Source organism: Schistocerca nitens, chromosome 1 (assembly GCF_023898315.1).
Source record: "Schistocerca nitens isolate TAMUIC-IGC-003100 chromosome 1, iqSchNite1.1, whole genome shotgun sequence".
Taxonomy (NCBI): domain Eukaryota; kingdom Metazoa; phylum Arthropoda; class Insecta; order Orthoptera; family Acrididae; genus Schistocerca; species Schistocerca nitens.
The window spans coordinates 1,048,269,521-1,048,288,494 of record NC_064614.1 but is presented as its reverse complement, the minus strand read 5'-3'; the positions used below and the strand labels follow the sequence as shown (position 1 = coordinate 1,048,288,494).

Sequence of the window (18,974 nt, the reverse complement as noted above, 5' to 3'; positions counted from 1 at the left end):
CTTCACAGCACAAGAGAGTGCTATGTATACTGTTCCATAAGGTCTATGCAATATCGGATGAAGCAAGCCTACCAAGAGTGCTCGGAAACAAATCCAATTTGCTTCCAGAGAGAAGGTACAAGCTCAGCAAATAGAATATGACAAGGAGGATAAGACAATGGCATAACTGCTGTAAAATGGTAAAGTATAAAAAACAAAATCAGCATACTTGTAGCTTGGTGTTGCATTAACTGTGCTTTCCATCCACCTACAAAACTATATGCACTATTAGTTGTGGCTCCATAAATCAGATGTCTATCATAATACACGCAAATGTGGTAAGGCATATCTCACACAGATAGAGCAGACAATCAAAGATAGGTACCAGGAGCATAGGAGAGACACCAAACTCAGCCAACACACAAACTCTGCAGTTGTGGAACACTACAAAGCTACAGGGAACTTAATGAAATATGAACAAAATGGATCTCCTAAGGCAGAGATTGTGTTTTAAAGGAAGCTATCAAGATACCAATGGCTGGTGGTCTGATAAATAGAGACAGTGGCTTTACTCTCAGTAATGTGTGGGACAAAGCACTCAGCCAAATGAAGTCACACCATCAACTGAACAAACATCTGTGCCCAATGGGGGCAGCGGAAGCAACGTAGGACCAGAGTTAGTGCTTAACATAAATGATGCTTACTTTATACGTACCACTTCAAGATGATGGCAAGTTATGCTGTTGAAATATCAAGGTTCATGCACAACGGTACCTGGTCAGACAGTCAAGAGCAATACAAATAATTAATAAACAAATAAATACTTCCAGCAGGGTGGAGAGCAGGTCCACAATAATAAAAGGGGGAAGCTAAAAATGTAATGAATACCAGTATGATCAACAACAGCAAAGCAAGATGAGGGGAAAAGTCAGGTCAATAGGTGGGTGGGTGTAGTCGAGCAACCCAGAGTGCTTAGCATATGGCAGAAGGTGTCCCTCTCAGAACCATTCCACCATCACTCCATTACAGATGGAAAATAGAATCCACATTCTCAAAGGAAGCATAAAATCTATTCAACTGTTTCTTTTGTCATCAGCTTATATGAAATCTTCTAATATGGAAACATATTACGTCAGTTGAATTAGATCAAAATATTTCATCATTAGAACAAATGTCATTAAGAAAAATTGCGGTATTCTACTATATCAGTCACTTCCTGTCCAAGTTGACTAAATCCACTCTCATTTCAGCAGATGTTCATAATAAACCTTAGAAGCAGCTATCTCAAGTTCCATTCACATGGAGTACATCAACAGTACAACATTTTGTAGCTAAGGAATGTTTTGCGGCAAGTTCAAGTAGAGATGTATAGTTGGTTCATGCAGAAGAAAGTAATGAAGTCTACTTATGGTCTTTGCAAATTTAGTTTAAGAGTGGAGTATTCATTAACCATGTTCTGTAGATCCCATCAAAAAGGAGAACCTTCATATATATAAAACTAATGGAAGTATACATTAGCAAAAGGTAGGAAACTCACAGAAACTTTATCTGTATATTTTATTAATAGTAAATTATCACTATACAGCTAACTGATGTTGGTGCTCACACCAGCTAAATGTAACCTCATAAATTAGGAGGAAAACCACTATCTACAGAGAAACTACTGCTTCTTCAGTTATGTTAAATAGCTGCTGTTTATCTTCTATTTGTACCTTGGTACTTATTTGAACACTGGAAAGTCCATGATGGAATAGCAGCAATGTGAAAAGGATAGATAGCTACTCACCACACAGAGGGGGCATTAAGTCACAGGTACAATGAAAAGACTGAGAACACTTTTCATCCCTGCTGATACCTGTGTTTAATGTGTAACAGCTGTAAGTTTCATTGTTGTATGTCTCTTAGTTTTTGTTCAGTGCCGTATTGAGTACAACGCTGTGTCAGCACAGTTTGCGAATTTTGATATTCAGAATTAGAGAAGCATTAGAGAAGCATTAAATTTTGCATTACATTCGAGAAAACATTTACAGAGACACACCAAATGATGCAAGAAGCCTACAGTGATGCATGCTTAAGCCATATTCGGTGTTATGAATGGTTCACACAGTTTAAAAATGCCAGATGGAAGTTAAATATGACCCTCATTCAGGACACCGACGACACTTGTGTCAGGAACATCAATGGAACTGTGCATGCCAATCAAAGACTGGCTGTCAGAGAGATTGCAGAAGAATGCAACATTGCAGAAGAATGTAACAGAGTGGGTCATGTCATGAAACCATGACACAGCATTTTGAAATGCATTGTGTTGCCATCAAGTTCGTTCCACAGCTCACCTTGCAATCTGTGAAGAGCTTAGGGATCATGCAAATGAGAATCGAGGTGTTCCTGCAAGAGAATCATAACTGGCAATGAGACGTGGGTCTACGGTTATGATGTTGAGACCAAGGTTCAATCTTCATAATGGGTCAGGAAAGATTCTCCAACACAAGAAAAAGTCAGCTCAGGTCAAATGTCAAAGCCATGCTGATAGTTTTCTTTGACTTTGAAAAATTAGTTCGTCATGAATTTGTGTCACAGGGTCAAACTGTCAAACTGTTAACAGATGGTACTATTGGGATGTGTTGCGAAGTCTGCGAAAAAATGTGAGAAGAAAATGGCCTGAAATATGGCAAGACAATTCATGGCTCTTGCATCACAATAACACACCCACACATTCAACCCCGTTGGTGCATGACTGTTGCACAAAAATTGAAATCACTGTGCTGTCTCATCCTCCGTACTCTCCAGACCTGGCCCCTGTGGACTTTTTTTGTTTCCAAAGTTGAAAGCCCCACTGAAAGGATGAAGATTGGTAATGATAGATGACATAATATTCACAGATGGCACTTGGCACAATCCGCCAAGTGGCCTACCAAGACTGCTTCCAGAAGTGGAAACAGTGTTTGGAATGATGCCTTAATTGTGGAGGAGAGTATTTCAACAAAGACCATGCACAAAAATAAAAGGTAAGCTTAAAAATTTTGTGGACAAAGTTCAGGAATTTTTTGGACAAACCTCGTACATGGGTACTTTTCAAAGAAAATAGTTTCCATCATCTGTAACAAAAGATGAATATTTATGATACATTACTACTAGTCATGCAACTTCATAATGAACACTTCTATTGGCTATGTAGCCATCAGGAATTCTCAATCCTATCATTCTGAGGCGATTCTTGGAGAAATAAACAAGTATATAAGTTGAATCTGGATAACTGGACAAATTGTACTGGTAAATAATGCAGAATTTTTTTACTTTGTACTGAACTGACACAGATATGCAATTTCTTGTTTTTCATTTGATGGGGCTTTGTTGAATAACTTTGCACCAGAATACGTAATTTAAATCTGGACCCTAGACAAGAATGTAAAGTTTACATTAAGATTAATTTTATCCCTCGCATTGTGCAAATTCCAGTTCAGTTAAAAATAGTTTTTATTATTAATAACACAGACGCTTCAGGAGTAAATGTGCTGATGAACAAATGTAAGTATTACCGGAATCATAGAGAGGTCTATGCAAGATATTCAGTAATCTACTTTACGTAATCTGCTATTCTTATTGCTCCCTGTTGCTGAACAAATAATTTCTTTATTTTAGTTGCAATGCCCCAGAGGCTGGAGAGAATTAAATGGGTCTCTACTTACAGATGAGTTGCCTATCTACAGTTTTATAGCTGGGTGTTACTACAGCATACTTAAATCTGTCAGAAAATATGTCCTGAATCATTGGGTGATTACAAACACAACCTAATGATAATGAAGTTGGAACTAGATTTTAATATTGTGTGTAATTTTGATACCAATTATCTGGCACTGTCACTCCATTATCTTCCTTACAAGAAATTTCACAAACAGTTGTAATGAATACAGCTCGACAAATTTATTCCCTTGTAATTAAAGATGGATTTGTAAAAAAAAAAAAAAATTAAAAAATCTATATGTAACAACATTTTGAAGAATATACAGAACAGTCATAGATAATATTGAACATATTAATGTTTTGCCACGATAAGTTTACCATTTTTACTGGCACTGTCACTACTGGAGAAAATTAGCACTAATTGGAGCATATTAGTTTATCCCCAAGTGCTGCCAATAGTTCCGCATGTCACCTCTGATTTCATATATGCATAAACACGAGTATGGCACCAGGACTGCTGAAGGAGTCAGTACTGCTATGTGCTCACCATTCCTTTCTCCTAAGCACTCCTGATGTGGGGGGCAAGGCAGACTCCTGCCTCTCCCAACAGCCGTCGTGTAAAGGATTGGCTTATCACTGCCACAGCGTAGTACTTTTGCAAGTCAGTTGTTGATTTATTTTAAAGCATTTAAGTATAAATTCTTTTGTTACAGATGGAAGTTCTCCACAATTTCAACCACTGCATCAGCAAGTGGAAGCTAGTAGTAACATCACCAGCAATCTAACATCATTGGTTTCAAGTCCACCTGTTCCGCACACAACAATGAACCAGACAGCATCTGAACAACTGGCTACATAAAGTGGTAAGAAAGAGCCCAAAATAATTCCATACTGTTCATAATTTTATATATCTTGTTTTGAGACAGTTTCCACAAGGAATCCTCAGTAAAGAAATGAGTATATTCCACCATAGAATTAAGTAAGAGGAGTAGATATTTATGGTACATCAATTTTTTTCTGTTTAACACCTACAGCACCACGTTGCATCTAGAAACAATGTCTTATTAAGTCATCCAACCAGCACAACTTGTGTTTGCAAATAAAATATAAGTGGATAGATAAAAAATCTGCTCACCAAGCAGCAGCAACAGAGCACACACATATAAAGGTTAAGGAAATTTGCAAGCTTTCAGAGCCAGTGGCTCCTTTTTCTGGCAGAGTGTTTTTAAGAGGAAGGAAGAGGGATGAAGAAAAAGGACTGGTGAGGTTAAGGAAATGAGGAGTAAGTAGGAACACCAGGTCAGTGGAGACCTACTGGATGCCACGCAGAGTGCCCGTGCAGTTTGAGGCACCATGTCACGGATTGCGCGGCCTCTCCCACTGTAGGTTCAAGTCCTCCCTCGGGCATGGGTGTGTGTGTTGTTCTTTGCATATGTTAGTATAAGTTAGTGTAAGTAGTGTGCAAGTCTGGGGAACGATGACTTCAGCAGTTTGGTCCCTTAGGAATCCACACAGATTTGAACATTTCAACCTACAGGATGGGATGTAACAGAAAGATCGACTGTTGGGGACTGCACTGGATTATATTTGAAAATATGAGAGCTTAAAGGTGGAAGACAGGGTTATAAGCAAGAGATAATTACTGACAAAAGATCATACAAGATTTATTAAGAACTGAAAGCTAAGTGCATCAGATGTGGTAGAGGTGAGGGGAAAAAGGCTGATCAGAAAATTAAAGATATTGAAAACTAAATGGAAGAGATGAAATGAACAGTTACTGAGAATAAATGCTAAGACCAAAGAAATCAAAGAACCCAATTTGGTCCATCAACACTACCTCAAAATAATCTCTTACAAGCCTTCCAAGAATCCCTAACATCCAGCATTGCTTCACAATCCTCTCTCAGGTCCCTACAACATAACTCCAAGCTGTCTTCTGCAGAACTCCAGGCACTTGATTCCCTAAAAACTGATGATTCTGTCATTATCCTCCCAGTGGACAAGGGATCTACCACTGTGGTACTTGACTGACAGGAGTTGTGAGTGACGGTCTATGGCAACTGTCCAACACCTCAACATACAGATCCCAGCCCTGTCATACAAACTGACTGACAGTCCCTCCTTAAAACCTCATGCCCCTCACAAGGACTACTGCCTCAATCCATAGAACATCTTATCCCACACAAATCAAGCACCCACAAACTCAGTCACCCTTGCCATCCCACAGTTGCTGGGTTCAAAGCACCAAACCAATGTGTATCTGCCTTAGTTGATCTAAATCTGCAAACTATAGCTAAGACTTACTTCCCTTATTAAAGACACTGACCATTTCCTGTATCATATTAAATCTGTGTCAATCGCACTCCCATCACACACCTTGCTTGTCACCACTAATGCCATCTCCCTCTATAACAACATCCCCTATGTGCACTGTCAGCCTGCTGCCGAACATTACCTCACCTAGTGCCCACCTGATTCCAAATCTATGACATCCTTCCTGCTCAATTTAATTAACATCATACTTACCAACAACTACTTCACCTTTGACAACACGCATACAAACTGATCAGGGAAACAACCCTGGGAACCAGGATGGCTCCTTCCAATGCCAACCTTTCAATTGTTTACTTGGTGGAGCTTTTCTGATATCCACAGGACTTCAGCCCCTTGTTTTGTTTAGATACAATGATGACACCTTTGCCACATGGAAATTCTTGGAATCTCTAAATACATTCTTCAAATTAAATTTAAAATGGTCCTATTCCAAGTCCCATGCCATTTTCCTTGATGCTGACCTCATCCTTATTGAGGGTCAGATATACACATCTGTTCACATAAACGTACTAACAAACAACAGTACTTACATTCTGTCAGTTGCCATTCTTTCGATGTCAAACATTCCCTCTCAGTCAGCCTTGGCATTACATACTTACCTCACACACTTGTTTAAAATCATATTTCTCAGGCTATCACATGCAGTACTGGTACTGCTGATGCCTCCAAAAAACAACTTATGAATACATCTCTTGTCACTCAGTATTATCCTGGTCTTTAATACAGCTACTTCAACACTACTGCCTCTTCCTAAAATCATTTCCTGTGATAAGGTCCATTTTGCCCACCACAGAACAGCTTTTCGTCCCCCCATCCCCAAATCACCACAATATCCTAGTCAGATCCAATACTCCTACACCCATTTCCCTACCCTATTGCTCCTACCCCTATGACCATCCCCACTGTAAGATTTGCACTATGCACCCTCCTACCAGCCCTGCAAGTGGCAAAACTTACACTATCAAAGGCTGAGATATCTGTGAAACAATATGTTGTGTACCTGCTGTTATGCAAACATTTTACATTGATATGACTACCACAGAGTTGTCAGTCAGGATGAATGGACACAGACAGAGGGTGTACACTGGCAACATCCAATATCCTGTTGCAGAGCATGTACTACAACATGACAGTCATGACCCTTGTGCCTATTTCACCACATATGCCATCTGGATTCTTCCTCCACACACTAGCTTCTCAGAATTCTGCAAGTGGGAACTGGCATTACAACATGTCCTTAGTTCTAGCCACTTACTTGGCCTTAATTTAGGTTAATTTTTTTTTGGTCTCACCATTTCTTCTCAGTAACTATTCCTTTCTTCATTCCATTTTAATTTTCTATATCTTTTATTTTCTGATCTGTCTGAAACTTCCCCTCCCCCACCCCCACCAATCTCCACCACATACAACACACTTAGCTTTCTGCTCTTATTAACTTTTGCATGATCTTCTGTCAGCAGTTTATTTCTTGCTTATTACCCTAACTTACACGTCTAAGCTCTCAGGTTTTCTAATCTCATCCACTCCAAGCTTTTCATCCCATCCTGTCCAGTAGGTCTCCCCTGACCTGGGGTACTGAGTGACTTTTTCAAACTTTCCCCATTTCCTAAAGATTGCCAGTCCTTTTCCTTCATCCTCTTCTTTATCTTTAAATCCCCCTGCCACAAGGAGCCACTAGCTCAAAAACCTTGCAAATTTCTTTACCCTTTATATGTGTGTGTTCTTCTGCCACCGCTTGTTGAATATATTTTTGTCCATATAATTACATCATAGCTTGTATTTTGGATGATGAAGACATGTAAATCAATGTAAGTATATACATAAATGATCCCCTATAATTAAAGTCACTGTTATTTAATACAGTGACAGTGGTTAGGACATTTATCAGCATAAATTTTTAGATGTTCTCTTTCAGAATTATACAGTTATTCTAAATGATGGACCCATTTTCAAAATGTTGTATTTATTCAAGTACAAATCAAACTGAACAAGCTTTATGCCAATAAAAAGAGGAAGTTTCAAAGTTTTTTTCATAATGTTTGAAATCAATTTAATAAATTGTAATTAATTAGTTTTTAAAAATTATTTAATAATAATTAGAAATGTGATAAATATTATGAAAGTTCAATGTGGCCGCCATTGGCTGCATGGCAAACATCGACGTAGTAGCCAAATTCGTCCCGCACAAGCGAAAGCGTATCTGCTGTTACTGAGTGCACAGCAGCAGTGATCAGGTTCCGCAGATTGTTCAGGGTGGTTGGTACAGGTGGGACATAAACTGCTTCCTTCACACAGCCCCATAAGAAATAGTCGCAGGGTGTGAGATCAGGAGATCTCGGTGGCCAGAAGTGCAGAGCCAGGTCCTCAAGTCTCATGCGACCGATCGAGCGCTGAGGAAGATACTCACTCAAAAAGCCTTGTACATTATGGTGTCAATGGGGCAGAGCTCCATCCTGTTGGAAAATGAAGTCCTGGGAATGTTCCATAACTTGAGGGAACAGCCATTGTTCCATCATGTCCAGGTACGTGATTCCCATTACAGTTCTTTCCGCAAAGGAAAATGGTCCATAAACCTTTGCATAAGATATGGCACAGGACACGTTGATCTTCGGTGAGCCTCTTTCATGTTGCAACGGTGAATGTGGATTTTCCAAACCCCTTATGTGAACATTTTGTCTGTTGACTTTTCCACTAAGGTTGAACATCGCTTCATCACTAAAAATTACAAACTGTAGAAATGCGTCATCCTCCATCTTTGCTAGCACATAACCACAAAATGTGAGATGATTCTCTTTATCATTGGGGTTGACAGCCTGCACAAGTTGTAATCGGTAGGGATTGTACAGCAAATGCCAACTCAGAACTTTCCATACAGTTGGTTGGGGTATTCCAAGTTCTCGTCTGGGTCGACTTACTGGGACTGCACACAAAACTTTCTTGAATTCATTGGACATCATCCTCTGACACAGGGGCTGGCATGTGCTTTTTCCTTTGCACACATTCCCAGTCTGTTTAAATTGCTTAAAATAATGGATAATGCTTTTGCGAGTTGGTGCTGGAATACCAAATTTGGTACAAAATGCATGCTGCACTACAATTTGCGACTCACTTTTTGCAAACTCATAAACGCAGTAAAGCTTGGGCTCCACAGTTGCCATCTCACTCACAACTGACAGTGAAACAGAATGACGGCCCTACTGTCGTGTGAACTCTACCGGCCACTTCTGAAACTATCACTTCCCACCTGCCGCCACCCACCAAAAACTTTGAAACTTCCTCTTTTCATTGGGATAGAGTTTGTTGATTTTCAATGTGTACTTGAATACATACAAATTTTTGAAAATGGGTCTATCATTTGGAATAACCCTGTATTCCTCCTTTCATTGGGATAGAGTTTGTTGATTTTCAATGTGTACTTAAATACATACAAATTTTTGAAAATGGGTCCATCATTTGGAATAACCCTGTATTGTTTGACGCTGACACCAGTACTGCATATAAATGTATACTGCCAGGAGGGATTGCTTGACATAAAAGACAAACTGAAGTAAATTGACAGCAGTAACAATGAGATGCAAAGCAAAAAAGTTAATATGACGTATTTTAAGAGTATAAAATATAATAAACAAAATCCACTACATTAACAAATTTCAGCTTACCAGTGGCTGAATATGATGAATACACAAACCTTTTACAGCTTACATCCTATTTTTCCAGGACAACAAACCCAAAAACAGTGGCTAAGAATATAAAGAAAAAAATATTCCAATTTAGAATTGACTGACTGTCTTTCATCATTATCTTCCTTTCAAGCATTGCCCATTCAAAACTCACAAACAAAATCACTCCCATCTTTACCCAGGTCTTCCAACATCTCTTCTCCCACTTAGTTTGTAGTTCAGGATCTTCTGAGGAATTCTTTGACTTAGCAGTCTCATGAGGAATTCTCTCCAATTTTCATATTTTTGAACTTTTTCATTCATGTTGAAAATATTTAATTCTGTCCTAATATCTCCATTTCTAATCATTCCTCTTTTTATGCAGTCTTTAGTTCTTCTCATGAATTTCTTTTCTGCTGTCTGGATTATTATTATTATTATTAAGATTGTTAGTAGTAGTAGTAGTAGTAGTAGTAGTAGTAACCTGGCTTTCACTTTCATAAGATAAGACAAGAACTGCCATTACTTTATACAGAATTTCATAGTTGTTCCCTCCCAGACGAAGGCACTTGCAGTGGTGGGGGTGAGGTTTGCATTCTTCAATTAAGTAGAAGAAAATCAGGCAGCCTCATCACACAACTTAAGCCATGCAGCAGCTGTGGGTTGTAAAAGTACTTACAAACAGCTTCGGATACAGGACTGAATCAACTGTTTGTCTTTTGAGATAAAAATGGAAGCTATACCCCAAAGAACCCACTTCTAAAAACTAATGATCTCTTCTACTTCACATTTTTGTCAGTCCTGTTTCCTCTAGAATATTTTCCTATCATCAAATTATTTGGACTGTGGAACTTAAATTCAGGTAAACATTAATTTTCATATGAAATAGGCTCTAAGTTTTCTAGTAGAGGCCTACAGACAAGTAATAGCATAGGCCTACTCTGAAATTAGTAAAGTTATCACTTGGAATGAAGTGGTAGATAAAAACAACAGTTGAGAAGTTAAAGAGGAAGAGCATGGCTTTTACTTCACAGAAATTGGTTTTCTACTACCACACACAACCTGATTTATAACATATCAAACAAGTGTGAGCAGATTAACATTAGTAGTTATTGCTTGTTAGTATACTTTACAAAAGTAGCTAGCAATTGCTCATAATTTATAACTGAATGAATGAACAAATAACTGAAAGAGGAAAGACAACACTTCACATGCAGGGGAAAGACTGGTTTTAATTCCTGTTCAGATTTATTTCTCCTTATCTTGCTTTTCTTGTTGAGATAATATCATTTTATATTTCACACATAATGAATATTGTTCCCAAAAATGATAAAACCACAATGAACCAAAAAAATGTGAATGTGGACATTATTTTGAAGAGTAATGAGTCCACAAGTCATTTATACTATTTTGTTACTAGTTTGTATGTATATACAGAGAGATTCAGCTATGCTGTTATCCTCATGTTTAAAATATTGTAATTCTATTTCCACTCAAATTACTTGTGAAAAAGTCCTCACTAGATAACATATAGTCTCTTTCCATAGCTACATTAATAGCACACTTATTGGTATCATCTTTGCTTTTCATATACAGCTACAATAATTTCTCCTGCTAGTATCAGAGTTATAAATGAGACAAATTTAACAGCATATCACTCTTCAAAATTCTAATAGTTCTTTTGGAAAAAGTATAACACTTACCCAAGATTTATTGATTTTGAACTTGAAAATGATTGATGTCTTATTAGGAAGTTCTTGTTATATGGAACTGTTGCTTCATCGTGAGCAGGCAATCCAGCTTTACACAGCTAAGAGATCTTCTTACAAAAGTGGAACAGTGGAGAAAAACTGATAATAATCATACAGGGCTACATGTGGTGGGACTGTCATACCAGTTGGAAGGGAACAGACATGGCATCTAAGGATGATTCACCAGTTAACTACAGTAACAGTTATGCTCGTGTTTCTGTAAGAGCCCTGAAAGAAAGGTGCTCATCAAAAATTGAACAGATTTGTAAAACGGGATTGACACATAAAGATTCCTAAACAAAACTTCACGTCAGGATACACTTACGCTGTAAATTTAAATCAACAACAGCAACAAAAGAACAATGTGGTAAGATCATAAGCACTTCCTTCAAATTTCATTTATATCTTCAAGTTTTTGAAATATCAACTGCCCACTTCATTACATGTTTGCAGGCATTGGTGCTATGATCTATGGACAAACCGAAGGTATTCCTCTGATATCACTGCACATTCAGCAACAGGTGATGTTTTAAATCCTCTTGGGTCATTAGAGCTTGTCCAAGTGTGATCAAAAAGTAATGAGAGTTGTTGTTTTTCTTAAAGATTGTTTGTTTATTCATCAACATCAACATTGTCCCCTTCAAAATAATTCCCTTCAGATATAACACATGTGCCAGTGCTTTTGCCACACTTGTAAGCACTTCTAGAACTCACTTTTCATTATTGTGTTCAGTTCCTTCAGCAAATCTGTTTTTATCTCATCAGTGATGGCGAAACAACATTGTTTCATGGTTCTCTTGTTTTGTTGTTTTGCCAAAAAATCATGAACAAGCAGTGAGATGTGAGGGGAAACATGCAACTTCCATGAGTTGTTTTGCCACAATTCTGGTCATTTTCATCAAACTGCTTTGTGTGAACCATAAGACAGGATATCACGGTGCATTATCCAATTGCAATGGAAGAAAGCAGCAAGAAGAACCTTCATATGTGATCGAATTTCATCAAATTTTTTTTCAGTCTAGGTTCTTCGGGCAGTTTCTATTGGGACGATTGGGCCTCAGTTTCATCACACCCATATACCTTTTTTTCATCACCAATAATAGCTTTCTTTAGAAGTTCTGTTTCATTGAATTCATTCAGCAATTCCTGAGCGACAGCTACACAATGTCATTTTTAGTCAAAACTCAACAATTTGAGAACAAACTTTGCTGCTAGACATTTCATGCCCAAAACATCCAAACAAATTGCTTGTCATGAGCCAAAAGGTATGCTGTCATCATCAGAAACCTCTCTGATGGTGATTCGGCTATTTTTCAGAACCATTTTCTTTACTTCTTCCCCATTGCTATCAGTAACTGACATGCTAGGGCATCCAGGGCGATTGTCATCTTCAATGTCTTCTCGAACCTCTCTGAAACGTTTATACCACTTGTCTTATTTTCCTAGTAGATTCACCAAAAGCCAGTCAACATTTCAAACATGGTGCTGTACTTTATTCCATTTATCAAACAAAGTTTAATGCAAATTCTTTGATCCATCTTTTTCAAAAGTAAAAATTCACAAAGCACTGGAAAGCATGTATAAGCTTTTCGACTGTCAACAATAAAATAAATATTCATAATAGCTGGAAATGCAAACACATATCAGGAATGTGTATAGCAACAAGATAATTTTTCTGGGGAAACCAAGTGCACAAAGCCTGCAAAATTAAAGAATTTCCATTACTTTTTATCAAACCTTGTACACAGACTTCATATTTGAGTTTACCCCAAGAGAGAAAAGCCAATGGGACCAAATTAACCTAGTGTCAGAAAACTCAATTACACTTTCATGTACTATCCAGCAAACGGGAAAGGGCTGGGTGGGTGCTCTCGTAGCCACAACTGAGTAGTGATACAGGCACACATCATGCTGTTACCAAATACATCTATGTATTTCAAGTGATAATTCCTGCAGGAGAGCCAACAGCACTTTGGTAAGAAACTGTGAGTATCTTTTAAGCATTAGGGTTTCTTTAGTGACGTAAGGATAAGTCGTGTAGTCTCCAACACTGCCCACACGAAATGTTCACACTCTGCGGTCTCTGACGTTCAATGTGTTTCTGCCAGTGCAGATTCTCTGTGTCCCTATGAAGCATATTTCTTATATTCAACTTTCCATAGTTTGTAGTGGTAGCTTCATCAGTGAAGAAAATTCCTTGAAGAACTATTCTCCTTACGTCAAATCAAAACCAGGAAAACCGGGTGATAGAATTCCATGTGTCTTCCACAACCCTGCTGGTTAATCTGCTGGTGAAGTGGTACATGGTACAGATGAAAGCTGCTTTCACATAGAATGTGAACATTGCTAGGCTGACTTATTCCAGAGACAGTGGCAATTTCCCTGAAGTTAACTTGTGCATTATAAACAACTACCAGAACATCTACATCTACATTTATACTCCGCAAGCCACTCATCGGTGTTTGGCGGAGGGCACTTTACGTGCCACTGTCATTACCTCCCTTTCCTGTTCCAGTCGCGTATGGTTGGCGGGAAGAACGACTGTCTGAAAGCCTCCGTGCGCGCTCTAATCTCTCTAATTTTACATTCATGATCTCCTCGGGAGGTATAAGTAGGGGGAAGCAATATATTCGATACCTCATCCAGAAACACACCCTCTCGAAACCTGGCGAGCAAGCTACACCACGATGCAGAGCGCCTCTCTTGCAGAGTCTGCCACTTGAGTTTATTAAACATCTCCGTAACGCTATCACGGTTACCAAATAACCCTGTGACGAAACACGCCGCTCTTCTTTGGATTTTCTTTATCTCCTCCGTCAACCCGATCTGGTACGGATCCCACACTGATGAGCAATACTCAAGTATAGGTTGAACGAGTGTTTTGTAAGCCACCTCCTTTGTTGATGGACTACATTTTCTAAGCACTCTCCCAATGAATCTCAACCTGGTACCCGCCTTACCAACAATTAATTTTATATGATCATTCCACTTCAAATCGTTCCGCACGCATACTCCCAGATATTTTACAGAAGTAACTGCTACCAGTGTTTGTTCCGCTATCATATAATCATACAATAAAGGATCCTTCCTCCTATGTATTCGCAATACATTACATCTGTCTATGTTAAGGGACAGTTGCCACTCCCTGCACCAAGTGCCTATCCGCTGCAGATCTTCCTGCATTTCGCTACAATTTTCTAATGCTGCAACTTCTCTGTATACTACAGCATCATCCGCAAAAAGCCGCATGGAACTTCCGACACTATCTACTAGGTCATTTATATATATTGTGAAAATCAATGGTCCCATAACACTCCCCTGTGGCACGCCAGAGGTTACCTTAACGTCTGTAGACGTCTCTCCATTGATAACAACATGCTGTGTTCTGTTTGCTAAAAACTCTTCAATCCAGCCACACAGCTGGTCTGATATTCCGTAGGCTCTTACTTTGTTTATCAGGCGACAGTACGGAACTGTATCGAACGCCTTCCGGAAATCAAGAAAAATAGCATCTACCTGGGAGCCTGTATCTAATATTTTCTGGGTCTCATGAACAAATAAAGCGAGTTGGGTCTCACACGATCGCTGTTTCCGGAATCCATGTTGATTCCTACATAGTAGATTCTGGGTTTCCAAAAATGACATGATACTCGAGCAAAAACATCTGTTTCATTTGTTCTGCTCATTGCAAATTTGCTCCTTACCCTTTGCATAATATTCCAATGCCCTTTCAATAACAATTTTTTGCACATTAAGGCAGTGTCATTCTTGTTGGCAACCATCTGCCTGGACATTTTGCGCATAGAACTCAACTGTTGTCTTTGCGTTTCTTCAGTGCTCACTGTAAAAAAAAGAAGCATATCCAGTTTTTTTCTCTTGGTTTGTAGAAGAAAATTTATTTTTTTCAAACTAACTAGCATGTGTACAACACAGAATGAAAACAAAATTCCACTGTGCCCCTATTTTACAGGTACTGTGGCAGTGCAACCCAATGTTTCCTCAATGTCCGATGCGAAGTATTTCCTTATTTGGGTATGAAATCATGAACTTCGCATAAGAAAACTATTGGTTTCATGTTCACAAGTAAGTTTCAAGTTCTAAATATTGTAATTACCTAAAAACTAGTAAGCAGATTCTGAAGAGTGAAAACTGTTGAATCTCTCTGTTTTAGAAATGTGGTACTATCTGCATAAATAAATACAGTTTGATTTAAAAATGCAATGTTAATACCAACATCCACGTAATTAATATAGCTCTGTAAGTAGACTATATATCTTTTAGCAAGTAATTTCTCACATTTCACCAAGGTGAAAACAGAAATGGTTCCAGATATACACTGACGGCAAAAAAAGTCACAACACCAAGAAAGAGTTGTGCAACACAAATGAAAGTTGGTAAGTGCATTTCACATTTCACACCAGTCACATAAGAGCAGCACTAGTAGCACTACTACGAGAATGCTAATCAAGTTTGCTATAAATGCATGCTGTAATGGTTGTGAATATTAATTACCTTTGAGATTTGATAAGGTGAGTTGGTTAATCAAGAATGCCCTTAAGGTGACAACACTTTACCAGGTCTGGATGAGGCCTTGTAATAGGATATGAGAAGCTGAATGTTCCCTCTGCAGTATTGTAGAAAGACTTGGCATGAATGTAGCCACTGTACATGTATGCTGACAATGGTGGCCATGGAACATACAGCCCCAAGAAGACCGGGCTCTGGACAGCCAAACAGTACTACCGACAGGGAAGACCACCTTGTTCAGCGTAAGGCTCTGGTGCATCATACTGCATCTGCAGCAGCAATCTGAGCAGCATCTGACACTACAGTGACCCAGTGAACTGTTACAAATCATTACTTCAAGGACATCTCTCAACCAGATGTTCTATAGCGTACATTCCACTAACCCCAAAGCGCCACCATTTGCGACCTCAGTGGTGTCAAGCAAGAGCTCATTGGAAGGCAGAGTGGAGGTCTGTTGTGTTTTCTGATGAATGCTGGTTCTGCCAGTGATGGCCGTGGATTGGTTAGGAGGAGGCCAGTTAAGGGCCTGCAACCAGCCTGTCAGCATGCTAGAAACAGTGGATCCACACCTTGAGTTTTTGCCTGGAGTACAATTTTGTATGACAGTAGGAGCACTCTTGTGGTTATTCCACATGCCTTGACTGCAAATCTACACATCAGTCTGGTGATTTGACCTTTTCTGCTGCCACTCACGAACAGCATTCCAAGAGACGTTTTCCAATAGGATAATGCTTGCCCACACCACTGTAATAACCCAACAAGCTCTACAGAGTGTCAACATGTTGCTTTGGCCTGCTCAATAACCAAGTCCGTCTCCAATCAAGCACATACAGGACACCATCAGACAGCAACTCCAACATCATTCACTAACAGCATTAGCCATCCCTGTACTGACTGACTATCCAACAAACTGACATCTGGCACCTGTACAACACAATGCACGCACATCTGCATGCTTGTATTCAACATTCTGGCAGTTACACCACTTATTAATGTACCAGCATTTCACAGCTGCGGTAGCTTATCTCGCACTTACCTTAACCTGTGATCTTGCAGTGTTACTTACTTAAATATGTTACCGAGACAAATGTATTCCCAAGATTTCATTATTCTATATTAATTATGTTTTGGTGCTGCTTTTTTTTCCATCAGTGTATTTCATGTGAACAGCTGAGCTGAACCCCGTTGTACACTACTATACTTCAGTCAGTAAGGTAATAAGAAAGTAAAGGCAATATAAATATTTATTAAAAGATGATTCACACAGGAAACTAAGATGCAGTACCATGCACACAGTATCATCTTCTAGAATTAATGCATAAATTAAGTTTTCCTGTTTTACTGCACAGACAGTATATTGTTATTGTTTTTTTCTTTGTGTAAAATGACTTTGACTCAAATGAAAAGAAATTCACCAAGTGTCTGTTTATAAATCACTCATAATCAAGGTATTCCATATCACCACATTTCTGTAATGAAAATAAATTACCCCATATTTCTACTAAATTTTCTAGAATGCTTAACTTTTATATATGTTATGCACCACTATCACTCATCACAAAATGTATCCGTGGCACATTTAATCTGGTCATGAATCTCATTTACAGGCTGCTGCAATAAACTGATGCTGCTCAGGGTGCTGGACAAAAAAATCAAGAAAATGCAGAGAGACAACTATAATATTAATCATAAATCATAACTTTGATACTGAAGATTTACAGAGGTTTTTAAGTTGTGGATGCTTGTGATATGATGAAGAAATTCCATGGCATCAAGACTGATAATTATTTAGTGTGACAGAAAATCCTTATAGTGCTTCAAACTTAGGCTACAGTATCATTCTTGTCCCCTCCTTATGTTTTTACCTTATTTTATATAAGTTTGCTGTGGATGTCACATTATATTTAGGCTGTTAAATTTTTTGTACTCTAATCTTAGTATCAACAACAATAGTTAAGACCACAATTGCAGATCTCCATGTAAAAAATTGTAATATATATAATGCTGAAGCAATCAGCACAATTTTAAAGGAGACAATAGGAAACAATAAAATAATGTAGCAGTGAAATATTTTTAATGTTTTATATGCTGTGAAGACTATGAAGATAATGTTACCACTCTACTACTATGTAAATTAAATAACTGCATTTTGATGGAATTAAAAAACATGAAAATTTTACAATATCCAGTTCCATAAAAGATAAGTTAAATATTAACATAAAACACACACACACACACACACACACACACACACACACACGGAGTGAGAGACAGAGAGAGAGAGAAATGGATGGTTGTGTGAACACTTTACTATACTGTATTGTGTTATGTGCATGTCTTTTTAAAGACACAGTAATTCTTTTGTCTGCTTGAAAATTTCTCCTAATTCTAAGGTGAAACAGTTTTATAAAAACTATGTTATTTGTTGATTGTTACACAATTTTTAATAAATACATAGAAATTTTTTTACTGTTTTAATACAACTGTCAGCGTTTTCTAAATCATTTTCTTCCAACACTGTAAAACCACTGCCTCCATATCACCATCATTACTTCGTGTTAACTGTCAATAATATGGCAAAATAATATTTTAAAAGTTAACTCCTTTCACATCAGAGAACCACATATGACATTATTTAAATCTGCAGATTTTTTAAGTTTGAAAATAAGAATTTGTCATAGCATACGACCAGTTTCTTGAGGTCTTCAAGGAGAAGAAGTGGTCACAAGCACTTCTGCATATGATACATGCAACAACAGTGCAGGAATGTAACAAACGTCTGAAGGGTACATTTCTAGATGCACCCTTCTATTTTCATGAACAAAACTGCTGCTGATGTGGTGTCTTTCGCTGATTGCACTACATGCAACAATAGTCCAGGAACTGAAACATTTTAAGGTGACATTTCCAGATGCACCTTCCTATTTCCATTAACAAAAGTGCTCCTGCTAGGGTATCTTTTGCTGACTACACTGTAAACAGTTCCTGTGTTACGTTATATTGAAGTCATCATTAACAGTACAGTGTTAGTTTCATCTGG

At 38.2% G+C, this 18,974-nt stretch overlaps 1 protein-coding gene across 1 annotated transcript in view; it reads left to right on the top strand.

The window, feature by feature from the left end:
* Nucleotides 1-18,380, top strand: part of LOC126224580 (uncharacterized) — a 382,506-nt gene extending 364,126 nt beyond the window's left edge. The window contains exons 3-5 of the mRNA XM_049942206.1: nucleotides 4,377-4,526; nucleotides 15,378-15,490; nucleotides 17,542-18,380. Of these exons, the coding sequence (XP_049798163.1) occupies nucleotides 4,377-4,522 (146 nt within the window). The 3' untranslated portion in view covers nucleotides 4,523-4,526; nucleotides 15,378-15,490; nucleotides 17,542-18,380. The remainder of the gene's footprint in view (nucleotides 1-4,376; nucleotides 4,527-15,377; nucleotides 15,491-17,541) is intronic.
* The last annotated feature ends 594 nt before the right edge of the window (nucleotides 18,381-18,974 follow it).